The 12,257-nt window shown below is 47.4% G+C and overlaps 2 protein-coding genes across 6 annotated transcripts; both read left to right on the top strand.

The window, feature by feature from the left end:
* The first annotated feature begins 17 nt into the window (after positions 1 to 17).
* FUT11 (fucosyltransferase 11) lies at positions 18 to 8,096 on the top strand. 5 transcript variants are annotated; one of them, XR_008504911.2, is made up of 4 exons: positions 18 to 876; positions 997 to 1,618; positions 3,305 to 3,709; positions 6,601 to 6,720. XR_008504911.2 is itself a non-coding variant. In XM_054503584.1 (3 exons), exons 1-3 carry the CDS (start codon positions 69 to 71, stop codon positions 6,695 to 6,697), a joined length of 1,527 nt encoding a protein of 508 aa, XP_054359559.1. In that variant the 5' UTR covers positions 18 to 68; the 3' UTR covers positions 6,698 to 8,096. The 5 variants fall into 5 exon arrangements, 4 of the variants coding, with proteins under 4 accessions (XP_054359559.1, XP_054359558.1, XP_054359561.1 ...); XM_054503584.1 differs by lacking the exon at positions 3,305 to 3,709 and having other exon boundaries at positions 6,601 to 8,096; XM_054503583.1 differs by having other exon boundaries at positions 3,305 to 8,096.
* A 1,774-nt stretch (positions 8,097 to 9,870) lies between these two features.
* On the top strand, positions 9,871 to 11,197 carry CHCHD1 (coiled-coil-helix-coiled-coil-helix domain containing 1). Its single transcript, XM_054436727.2, has 3 exons — positions 9,871 to 10,030; positions 10,154 to 10,272; positions 10,898 to 11,197. Exons 1-3 carry the CDS (start codon positions 9,907 to 9,909, stop codon positions 11,009 to 11,011), a joined length of 357 nt encoding a protein of 118 aa, XP_054292702.1. The 5' UTR covers positions 9,871 to 9,906; the 3' UTR covers positions 11,012 to 11,197.
* The last annotated feature ends 1,060 nt before the right edge of the window (positions 11,198 to 12,257 follow it).

Below are 12,257 nucleotides of genomic sequence, written 5' to 3'. Positions count from 1 at the left end.
CCATTAGCCTCATCTTTACTCCCGAAAGCTCACTTTTAGTCCTGGCCGTCGGCTGAGCGGAGCTGCGCATGCGCCGCGTGCCCCCGTGGCGTAGAGCCTCGTCCCGTCACGACTATCCGCTGGGCGGGGTCCGTGCTGGCCGAGGGTGCGCCGGCTGCCGGAGTGGACATGGCGGCCTGCCCCACTGGGGCGGTGCTGGTCCTTCTGGGGGTGCTCAGTGTCTGTGCAGCCAGCGGATATGGGTCCGTGGCGGAGACGGAGGCTGGCGGGGAGGCGGAGTGGGCGGAACCGTGGGATGGCGCGGTTTTCCGGCCGCCCTCGGCGCTGGGCGCAGTGGGTGTGACGCGCAGCTCCGGGACGCCGCGGCCAGGGAGGGAGGAGGTGGGGGACTTGCCGGTGCTGCTGTGGTGGAGCCCAGGGCTATTCCCCCACTTCCCGGGAGACTCGGAGCGTATCGAGTGTGCGCGCGGCGCGTGTGTGGCGTCCCGGAACCGCCGAGCGCTGAGGGACTCGCGGACGCGCGCGCTGCTCTTCTACGGCACAGACTTCCGCGCGTCGGACACGCCGCTTCCGCGCCTGGCGCACCAGAGCTGGGCGCTCCTCCACGAGGAGTCACCCCTCAACAACTTCTTGCTGAGCCACGGCCCGGGCATCCGCCTCTTCAATCTTACCTCCACCTTCAGTCGCCACTCAGATTACCCGCTGTCGCTGCAGTGGCTGCCTGGGACCGCCTATCTGCGCCGCCCGGTGCCTCCGCTCCGGGAACGCGCGGAGTGGCGCCGCCGCGGCTACGCGCCGCTGCTGTATCTGCAGTCACACTGCGACGTGCCCGCGGACCGGGACCGCTACGTGCGCGAGCTCATGCGCCACATCCCGGTGAGTGAGGGCGGGCCAGAGGGGAGGGAAAGGAGAGGGCGGGCTGAGGCCAGGACTCCAGGTGTCCAGGCCTCCAGGGCCGCACCCTCATGACAGCCTTACTCTACCCGGTCTAGGTAGATTCCTACGGGAAATGCCTGCAGAATCGGGAGCTGCCCACCGCGCGGCTACAGGACACAGCCACGGCCACCACCGAGGATCCAGAGCTCTTGGCTTTCTTGTCCCGCTATAAGTTCCACTTGGCCCTGGAAAATGCCGTCTGTAACGACTACATGACGGAAAAACTGTGGCGTCCCATGCACCTGGGCGCTGTGCCCGTGTACCGCGGCTCTCCCTCTGTGAGGGACTGGATGCCGAACAATCACTCCGTCATCCTGATTGATGATTTTGAGTCTCCTCAGAAGCTGGCAGAGTTTATTGACTTTCTGGACAAGAATGATGAGGAGTATATGAAATACCTGGCATACAAGCAACCTGGGGGCATCACCAACCAATTCCTTCTGGATAGTCTGAAGCATCGGGAGTGGGGAGTGAATGATCCTTTGCTGCCTAACTACCTCAACGGCTTCGAGTGTTTCGTCTGTGACTACGAACTGGCTCGGCTGGATGCCGAGAAAGCCCACGCGGCCTCTCCCGGGGACAGCCCCATCCTTGAGCCCCACATTGCCCAGCCCTCACACATGGACTGCCCAGTGCCCACACCTGGCTTTGGCAATGTGGAAGAGATTCCTGAGAATGACAGGTAAGAGTGCTGGGGTCCCCTGCAGCCATCAAATCATTTACTTACTTGCTTACTGTGGGCAATTAAGTAGCACTAGGTGCTGAGTAGGTGCAGGAGGAAATTATCACATGGCCTCACTGTCTTTAAGGTGTCAACAGTCTAGTTGGGGGGATAAGACAAGCTGAAAAAGCTGAATAGATGTAAAATATAATTCGAGGCAACATATGAAAATCAGCTTATGTGAACAATGTTTCCAGTAGTGGTTCAAAAAGATTGAACCAGAGCACAGGGCCTGTGCGGACAGGGGAGAGAGAAAATGGGGCAAATAAATAGGCACAAGGCTATAAATATCATTAATACCAGGCTCAGGAGTTTGCACTGCACTAAAAATCAACTCAGCTATTTGAGCACCTTTTATAGAGTGGAAATGGGGGTGGGCAGTAGAGAAGAGCATTTTGAGGGCGGCTTTTCTGCAATAGTCAGGGGTTATACCTGTTAACCAGCCATTTTTTTTAAGCGGCTGTACTGAGGATGAGCCCCATGTAGTTGGTGCATGTGGGGACACACTGCCTGTATAACTAGAAAAACTAGGCATGGCCGGGCACGGCGGCTCACACCTGTAATCCCAGCACTTTGGGAGGTCAAGGTGGGAGGAACACTTGAGGCCAGGGGTTCCAGACCAGCCTGGACAATATAATAAGACCCTCTCTGTACAATTTAAAAACTAAAAGCCTGGGATGGTGGCACATGCCTGTAGTCCTGGCTACTTGGGAGGCTGTGGCGGGTGGATTGCTTGAACCTAGGAGTTCAATGCTGTAGTGAGCTAGGATCGTGCGACTGCATTCCAGCCTGGGTTGGAGTAAGACCCTGTCACACACACACACAAATAACAATGCAATGTGCATCAGAAGGGAAGCGAATAGGCTACTGTAGTAGGTGGCAAAAGGTGGTGGTATTGGGAAAAAAGGCCAGCATGAGGTGTGGGGTGGGAAAATGTTGAAACCACTTGTAGCAAGCCACACCCGTTGGGGGAGAGGTGATAAGATTATTAAGCTGAAGTAAGGCTGCTAGAATGGCCTATAGAAACCGACTTGGACAGTGGATGGCAGCAGAAGGCCATTTATTAATACATGCTGCTGGCAGTTTTGTCCAGGTGGTTGGAATCCTTCACCAAGTAATTTGTATCTAATTACAAATTGTTTGTCTCTGAACATAATATGATTTACTAGAGGAAAAGTATGAAAAAATATGAAACATTAAGAAAATATTCAGGTTATGTCTTTTCTAGATACTGGATGCTACTTCATTTTGATGCACCTTCATTTTGATTATTGGTATAAAGGTGAAACTTAAAAGATAATCATCTAAAGACCCCTGCCCCCTTGCTTTCCTTATGGAGACTGCCACTTCCAGTCTGGCCTCTGCTTTGCCTGCCTCTGAACCCCCTCCACATTTTGGAGCCAGAAGCAGGCAAGTCAGGAATCGTAATTGATTGGGTTGTCTGTGTGATGTCTTTGTGTTTGTGGCTTACTGCCTGTCGCTTGGGCTAATATTGGATTTACTTCACGTTGTCTTCCCTTTGCAGCAGTCTTGTCCAAGTTAGAGACCACTGTATCTGCTTAAGATTTCTTTGGCCCCACTCAGAAAAAGGCAGGACTTATAACTATGCTGCAGTTTCATAATCCAACCCCCATTTTGGTATTTCAGTTGGAAAGAGATGTGGCTGCAAGATTATTGGCAAGGTCTGGACCAGGGGGAAGCTCTCACTGCCATGATCCACAACAATGAAACAGAGCAGAGGAAATTTTGGGATTACCTACATGAAATCTTCATGAAAAGGCAGCATCTCTAAGTGCCCTTGCAAGAGTCTTTACCTTGGCGGAGCTAAGGAGATCTTATTCTACCATGGGACATAAGGAGCATCCACTGCACAAACCCTTAACGAACACTGTCTTTTCATGGATTCAAGGAATTCCAGTTTTATCTATTAAGATTTTATCTTAATGATGAGTAGCCAAGGTCTAACATAGGGCCTCTCCTCAAGGAGAGATGGAGGCATACAATTCTTCGTTCAGTGGGAAACAGAACCCTAAAACATCCATTTGATTCAAGGTGCTGGTTCAACAGAGTTTTTAAATTACTCACTTCTTTATTTCATCCTTTCAACTGTACTTGATTACCAGTGAAGTAAGATGGGTCAGGTTACGATTTACAACTTTTGTTCTATTCCCCAAACTCCTCATTATTCAGTACGTTTCCCAATAATTGCTTTTTCTCATCTCTTGCTTTATAAATTGTTATGTTGGTGGAGAAGCAAAACATTTGGTGAGTTGTATTCTGGTTTTCCGGAGTTGGATTTTTTATATTATATACTTTGCTTTCATGTCAAACTTCTATTTTAATTATTATTATTTTTTTTTGTATTTTTTGTAGAGATGAGGTTTTGCCACGTTGCCCAGGTTGGTCTCCAACTCTTGGATCAAGCAATCCATCCGCCTTGACCTCCCAGAGTGCTGGGTTTACAGGCATCAGCCACCTCACCCAGCCCTAATTTTTTTTTTTGGCTTTTTCTGGCCAGGCGTAGTGGCTTATGCCTGTAATCCCAACACTTTGGGAGGCCGAGGAGGGGCGACTGCTTGAAGCCAGGAGTTTGAGACCATCCTAGCAAGACCTTGTCTCTAAAAAAAATAAAAGAATTAGCAGGGCATGGTGGTGCACACCTGTAGCCCTAGATACTTGGGAGGTTGAGGCAGGAGGATCGCTTGAGTCCAGGAATTTAAGGCTGCAGTGAGCTATGATCATGATCACTGCACTCCAGCCTGGGTGACAGAGCGAGACACCGTCTCAAATTATATATATATTTTGAGATGGAGTCTCGCTCTGTCACCAGGCTGGAGTGCAATGGCATGATCTCGGCTCACTGCAACCTTCACCTCCCTGGTTCAAGCGATTCTCCTGCCTCAGCCTCCTGAGTAGCTGGGACTGCAGGCATGCACCACCACGCCCAGCTAATTTTTTGTATTTTTAGTAGAGACGGGGTTTTGCCATGTTGGCAAGGATAGTCTCGATCTCTTTACTTTGTGATCCGCCTGCCTTGGCCTCCCAAAGTGCTGGGATTACAGGTGTGAGCCACTGCACCTGGCCTCAAATACATTTTTTAAATGGCCTTGTCTTTACTGGTTTTAGGCCCTTTTCCACAATTTCTGATGGAAATACAGAAACCTTGCCATCATTCTTACTGCTGGTTTGCATCTTATTTATGGTGTATCTGGGATTCCTTCTCATGAACAGAAAGATTCAGTGGCTGTTATATGCCTTGTCAATTTAATGTATTGCCCTGTCCTCTTTTTGATCAAAGATGGAGAGTAAGACTGGGAATCATGACAGAAAAAGTCATATTTTTCGTTAAATGATTTTGAAATGTTAAAATAGGCCAATATGAGTCAAAGTGCAAATTTTTCGGTGAGAAGGTTGACAAAAAAAAAAAAATCCAGGAAAAAAAGTGCAAATTTTTGTAGGTCCTAATTCTTCTGTTTGCCTAATGAAGTGTTCCCTCTATTTTATTGTTTTTATATGCTACAAAGTCCCATCTTCTGCAGTTATGGAAACAGTGTAGCAGTATGTTTTAGTAATTATTTCATAATCTGTAGCACTTTTCACTTCAAGTGCAATGAATAGTCCAGCTTCATTCACTGTATTACTAATAGGCTTCCCTATGACTTTTTTTTTTTTTTTTTGAGATGGAATTTCGCTCTTGTTGCCCAGGCTGGAGTGCAATGGCGAGATCTCAGCTTACTAGAATCTCTGCCTCCCCAGTTCAAGTGATTCTCCTGCCTCAGCCTCCCGAGTAGTGGGGATTACAGGCGCCTGTCACCACGTCTAGCTAATTTTTGTATTTTTAGTAGAGATGGGGTTTCACCATGTTGGCCAGTCTGGTCTCGAACTCCTGAGCTCAGGTGATTCACTTGCCTTGGCCTCCCAAAGTCCTGGGATTACAAGTGTGAGCCACCGTGCCCAGGTGCCCCCACCTTTTTTTTTTTTTTTTGAGGCAGAGTCTCACTCCATCACCAAGGCTAGAGTGCAGTGGCGTGATTTTGGCTCACTGCAGCCTCTGCCTCCCAGGTTCAAGCAATTCTCCTCGTGCCTCAGCCTCCAGAGTGGTGGGATTACAGGCACACACCACCACGCCTGGCTAATTTTTTTGTATTTGTTTTAGTAGAAACAGGGTTTTGCCATGCTGGCCAGGCTGGTCTCAGACTCCTGAGCTCAAGTGACCCACTGGCCTCGGCCTCCCAAAGTGCTGGGATTACAGGAGTGACCCATCGTGCCCAGCCTGAGGCTACTTTTTGATGGAGCCCACTCAAGGGGATGAGGAGGTTTAAGCCACAAGTGGCTGGCTAAATAAAAGCTTAGTCAGAGCCGGGCGCGGTGGCTCACACCTGTAATCCCAGCTACTTGGGAGGCTGAGGCAGGAGAATTGCTTGAACCTGGGAGGCAGAGGTTGCAGTAAGCCGAGATCGCGCCATCGCACTCCAGCCTGGGCGACGAACGAAACTCCATCCCCTCCGCCCAAAAAAAAAGAAGCTTAGTCAGATTTGGGGATGCAGCCAAACCCTTCTATTGCTGTGATTTGAACATACAGTCTAATGAGCAGGGAGACCATTAGCTCTTTCTGGGGCAGTGGGACAGGAAAGAATACCTTGGACCTTAGAGCTACTCTAGTTGTAATGTATTAATGAGTTATCACTAGAGAAGTTCCACAGTTTATCAATATATTATCTATACCTATATCTACATATCTATCTATATAGATAGATATATGTTAGATGCTTCAACAACTAGGGTCTACACTTAATATACTGACATCTAAGGATGTGGCCAAGAAAAGCTGTAATTAGGCTGAATTTTATTGCCAAAGTTGTTCTTTTTTCATTTAGTCCTTTAATAAAAGATGATCTTCATAAATTACAGAAAGTTTGCTTACCCTGTTTGACCTTTTGCAGAAAAGAACAAGAGGGAAGACAGACCTTCAGGCTGGGTGCAGTGGCTCATGCCTGTGATCCCAGCACTTTGGGAGGCCAAGGTAGGAGGATCGCTTGAGCCCAGGGATTCAAGACCAGCTTGGGTAACATGGCAAAACCCCATCTCTACAAAAAACAGAAAAAATTAGCTGGGCATGGTGTGTGTGCCTGTAGATCCAGCTACTTGGGAGGCTGAAGTGGGAGGAGCGCCACTGCACTCCAGCGTGGGTGACAGAGTGACACCCTGTCTCAAAAACAGAAACTAAAAAAAAAAAAACCTTCAAAAATATATCTAAGCCAGATGTGATGGCATGGGTCTGCAGTTCCAGCTACTCAGAAGGCTAAGGCAGGAAGATCGCTTGAGCCCAAGAGTTTGAGGCTGTAGTACGCTGTGAGTACGCCTATGAGTACCAACTGGGCAACACAGTGAGACCCCTGTCTTTAAAAAAAAAAAAAAAAAATCTGTTGGGCTGGGTGAGGTGGCTTATGCCTGTAATCCCAGCACTCTGGGAGGCCAAGGCGGGTGGATCACCTGAAGTCGGGAGTTCGAGACCAGCCTGACCAACATGGAGAAACCTCATCTCTACTAAACATACAAAATTAGCTGGGCGTGGTGGCATATGACTATAATCCCAGCTACTCAGGAGGCTGAGGCAGAAGAATTGCTTGAACCCAGGAGGCAGAGGTGGTGGTGAACCGAGATCACGCCATTGCACTCCAGCCTGGACAACAAGAGCAAAACTCCATCTCAAAAAAAAAAAAAAAAATCTGTTAAAATTTGATATAGTAGACACTGACAAAAGAGGTCAAATGCAGGACTGATTTCTAAGCTTGCAATCTATCTAAATGCAGATGCTAATTTAGAGTGCATAATACATATTACACAAGTACAGACCTAGATTAGGGCTTAAATTTCATTATGTGCAATAAAAAGGTTAAGTGATGGTTAAACAAGGTGTAGATTATCGTTACCTCTCCTAATGACATGAGCTCACACTGGCATTCCTTTGGTACTTTTACATATAAAGTGGGCAGTTGTTTCTGAATGACTGTTGCTGGAGCCTCAGGCCTGCTTTGTGCTTGGTGCTGTCCAGACTTTCTCCTTTATTCCTATCACCATATACATACTCACAAAAGAGCAGTGTAAACCAGGTGTTACATTTCCACAAGGTAAAGTAGAACCCACAAGGGAAAGTAGAACTAGGAATAGTCACATGATACTTACTGAAAGCTTCACTTTCCCTATAGAGAAAGCAAGCAACATGAATCTTCTGATTTGGGGCCCAGCCTGCTCTGTATACAGCAGCAGGCTCACTCACTGTAGGTTGGCGTTATTGGTGATAGAAATGTCTGATAGGAGTCTTTTAATTATACTCTGGAGTGTGGAGGTGGAGTGCAAGGCTGCTTCCTTTATTACTGCAAGTGTTATTTTCTATTATCTCAGGTTTCGTTTTGTGTAATAAACTGCTTCTTGTTAATGTCTTCTGCTTCATTATTTTTTTGGGGGTGGGTGTAATAAAGTTGGAGATTTGTAAAAAAGTTTCAGGTCGGGTGTGGTGGCTCATGCCTGTAATCCCCGCACTTTGGGAGGCCAAGGAGGGAAGCTCACGTGAGCCCAGGAGTTCAAGAGTAGCCTGGGCAACATACTGAGACCCCATCTCTACAAAAAATAAACCAAGCCAGTCGGGTTTGGTGGTGTGAGCCTGTGGTCGCAGCTACTCCAGCAGCTGAGGCAGGAGGATCACTGGAGTGAGGCCAAGGCTGCAGTGAGCTAATCATTCCACTGCACTCCAACCTGGGTGACAGAACAAGACCCCAAATCCAAAAATAAATAAATAAAACATTTGCTCATTTAACAAGTATTTATTGGTACTATTCTAGGCACTGGGGATTCAGCAATGAACAAGATAGACAACGTTCCTTTCATGCTTACATTTTTAAATGGGTGTTAGGGATAGGTAAGGCCATAAACAATAAATAAGACAATTCAGACTGTGATAGGTGCTATGGAGAAAACAGGTTGATGGTGGTGGGGTGTGAGAGGTCAGGGAAGCCCTCTGTGACGTGAACTGAGACTTAAGGGAAGAAAAATAACCAGCCATACAGAAATCAGTGGGAAGATTCAAACATCTGTGATAAGTGATTTTTTAACACACTAAATTTACAAATCCAAATAAATGTTCCTCCCCCAAAGCAGTCATGAGGTACAGGCTTGTTTCTGCTTCCATTACCAAAAACATTTCTTGGAGCTTATTTGGAAATGCTTTGAGAATACGCTGCACATCCTTGGAATGAGTTTTGTAAATAGCCAGAAGTCACTTGAGAAACAAGTCTGGCTGGGCGCAGAGGCTCAGTCATGTAAAGCACTTTGGGAGGGCGAGGCAGGAAGATCGCTTGAGCCCAGGAGTTCGAGACCAGCCCGGGCAACATGACAAAACCCCGTCTCTACAAAAAATAATTAGCTGGGCGTGGTGTCTTGCACCTGTGTTCTCAGCTACTCAGGAGGCAGAGGCGGGAGGATCGTTTGAGTTGAGGAGTTTAAAGCTGCAGTGAGCTATGAACGTGCCACTTACACTCCAGTCTGGGCAACCAAGAGAGACCCTGTCTCAAAAAAAATTTTGATTAAGCATCACAACTGAAGGTCCAAGTCTATAAGACTGGCGAGAGGACTAAAAAAGACGATGAATGCCAAGTGTTTAGGCTTCATCCTACCAACTGAAATTGTTATAAATGAGCAAACGGTATCTAACTAGTAGCAGTAGTAGCAGTTGTTGTTATAAAATGAAACAAGTCTAATTTTTCTTTGCGGCTTTGTAGTGGTCCTATAGGTAGTGAAAAACGACAGTTCTTGCAGGTTTATTAAAGTAAAACACGAATCTTTCCCAACCCAACATCTTAAAGTCTCAAATTTTGATTCGCCACCCCCCCCCCCACCCCGCCCTATGCTAATCGCCCCTAGACCAAGCCGGCTACCACCAGAGCAGTGTCCACTTACCAGGGCCCTTTCCTGCATGTCCCCGGCCCCGTACTGCCCCCAGACTTCGGGGCCCGGAGCCCATCAAGGAGAAGCCTCAGTTGGCGTACGAATCCAGAGTCTCCCCCTAATCTGCTGACAAGTACGACCCCGCCGCTGTTCGAACCCAGCGTCGCCGCAGCCCCGGCCAAGAAAGAGGTGGCTGCCAGCAAGCCAACAAGCCTTCCCCGAGCTCCGCGCCGATTGGTCCAGCCCGTAGGGGTTACGCGAGGTCACGCACGGAACCGCAAAGCCTGCCGGGAGCTTGGTGCGCTATGGCGACACCCAGCCTGCGGGGTCGCCTGGCGCGGTTTGGGAACCCGCGGAAGCCTGTGCTGAAGCCCAATAAACCTCTCATTCTAGCTAACCGCGTCGGGGAGCGGCGCCGGGAGAAGGGCGGTGAGCAGTCGGAGTCAGGACGGCCCCGGAGCGGAAGCCGGAGCATGAGCAGGGGCGGGTGGGTAGGAGGGCAGGAAGGTGGGTCTTCTTGTGACTGAAGGTTCCCCGGATCTGCCCCTCCAGAGGCGACTTGCATCACGGAGATGTCGGTGATGATGGCTTGCTGGAAGCAGAATGAATTCCGCGACGATGCGTGCAGAAAAGAGATCCAGGGCTTCCTCGATTGTGTCGCGAGGGCTCAGGTGACCGATGGCTCCTGGGGTGCTTTCTCAGGAAAAGAATGGGGGAGATAGAAGTAATGATTCTCCCTGCCTTTTGCTAGGAAAGGCCCTTTCATTCATTTGGGAGGCATATTATTTACGCCAAAGTGGGAAAAGTTACAGTTTTGAAGGCTGTGTGATCTTGACGGATTTATTCATTGCTCTGAACTTTAGAGTTACTATACGTAAAATGAGGCTAATACCACCTTAAAGAATGTTGTGAGTGTCAGATGAAGTAATGAATGGGAAAACCATTTTGAAAAATGTAAATTGCTGCTCAAGTAGACATTATTGTCTGAAATAGAACTAAAGAGACTAAAACTAAATAATGACAATTGTTTGGTTTACAGCCTAGGCTTAATTGCTAGCTGAGATAGTAGCTTCTGAACATAGTCTCATTTGTAGGTCCCAACGCCCTTTTGTTGAAAAGAGGCTGACATAGATCTCTCCAGGCTGGTTAACATCTTCATGTGCTTTAGGGCATTGTGAGAACTATGGGCCTACGTCAGGACAAACTTGATTGATTGATTGATTTTTTTGGGTTAGATCTTAAAAGTCTGGACTAGACAAACTGTAGAGCTGTCATTCTTGTATTCTGTGTTTTCAGGAAGCCCGAAAGATGAGATCAATACAGGAAACCCTGGGAGAGTCTGGGAGTTTACTTCCAAATAAATTGAATAAGTTGTTACGGAGGTTTCCTAACAAACCGCACCTCAGCTGAAAATGGACAAGTATTTTCAATGACTGAAATATAGCTTCTGACAACTATGCAGAGGCATTTTAGAGACATTGGCATTGCCATGCCCTCTTTGGAGGGTAGAAGAGGCAAAACACTTTTTTCACCCTTTGAAATCATAGTATGGGTAGAAGTTGTGATTTATCTTGAAATAAAATCCTCTGAAGAGAACTTGGCCTTTTATTGTGAATTAGGTACTCTCTTCATTCTTGAGCCGTTTCCTCCCCTAGACCCTGGAAATTCTTTCCTTCCTGATTTGCCCTAGGAGCCGGATAAATACCGTTGTCTTGTCTTTCCCTGCATTTGAAGTCTTTTACACCATTTAGTGCCCTTGCTTTTGGATGCAATAAGGAAGTTGAAGTTGCCATCGTCTGTAAATACTTAGTGATTGCCTGTTTTGTGCGTAGTCCCTGCAAGGTGCTCTCTGAATAATCAAGTTGACAAACTGGTGACCTAGAGGTTCTGCAGATGTGTTTTATTTGACCCATGCAGTTAAAAAAAGTTTTAAAATTAGCTGGTCACGTTCAAAAATAGGAAAAAAAGTCATTACAATTTCACATTTTAGCGTTATTTATTTGTTTAAGATGGAGTCTCGCTCTGTTGCCCAGGCTGGAGTGCAATGGCACTATCTCAGCTCACTGCAACCTCTGCCTCCAAGGTTCAAGTGATTCTCCTGCCTCAGCTTTCCGAGTAGCTGGGATTACAGGCACCCACCATCATGACGGGCTAATTTTTCTATTTTCAGTAGAGACGGGGTTTCACCATGTTGGCCAGACTGGTCTCGAACTCCTGACCTCAAGTGGACCACCCGCCTTGGCCTCCCAAAGTGCTGGGATTACAGGCATGAGCCACTGTGCCCAGCCACTTATTTTTTTTTAATAAAAAAAATTAAAAGCTCTGGCAGCCCTATTTTCTTATTTCCACCTGGCAGTAATTAGGTAGAGCTGGTTATCATTTGTCTGCATTCTCCAGTGACCTCACCACTGGACTCTACAAAATGGTGAAACAGAATTAACAAATGTCTACTTTGTTTATTACCTGTTTACTTCTCTCAAGTTATCTGCCTAGTTGCTGAAGGCATTCGCTTTTCTGATTCCCCTGATATTAGGAAAAATTGCATAGCATTTTATGTATACTCTGCCCTTTCAGGCATAATTCAGTTAGCTTTTTTTTTTTTTGAGACGGAGTCTCGCTGTCGCCCATGCTAGAGTGCAGTGGCGCGATCTTGGCT

The sequence above is a fragment of the Pongo pygmaeus genome, chromosome 8 (assembly GCF_028885625.2).
Source record: "Pongo pygmaeus isolate AG05252 chromosome 8, NHGRI_mPonPyg2-v2.0_pri, whole genome shotgun sequence".
NCBI classification, from domain to species: domain Eukaryota; kingdom Metazoa; phylum Chordata; class Mammalia; order Primates; family Hominidae; genus Pongo; species Pongo pygmaeus.
Note: the sequence above shows the minus strand (reverse complement) of the source record. Positions and strands in the feature narration are given on the sequence as shown.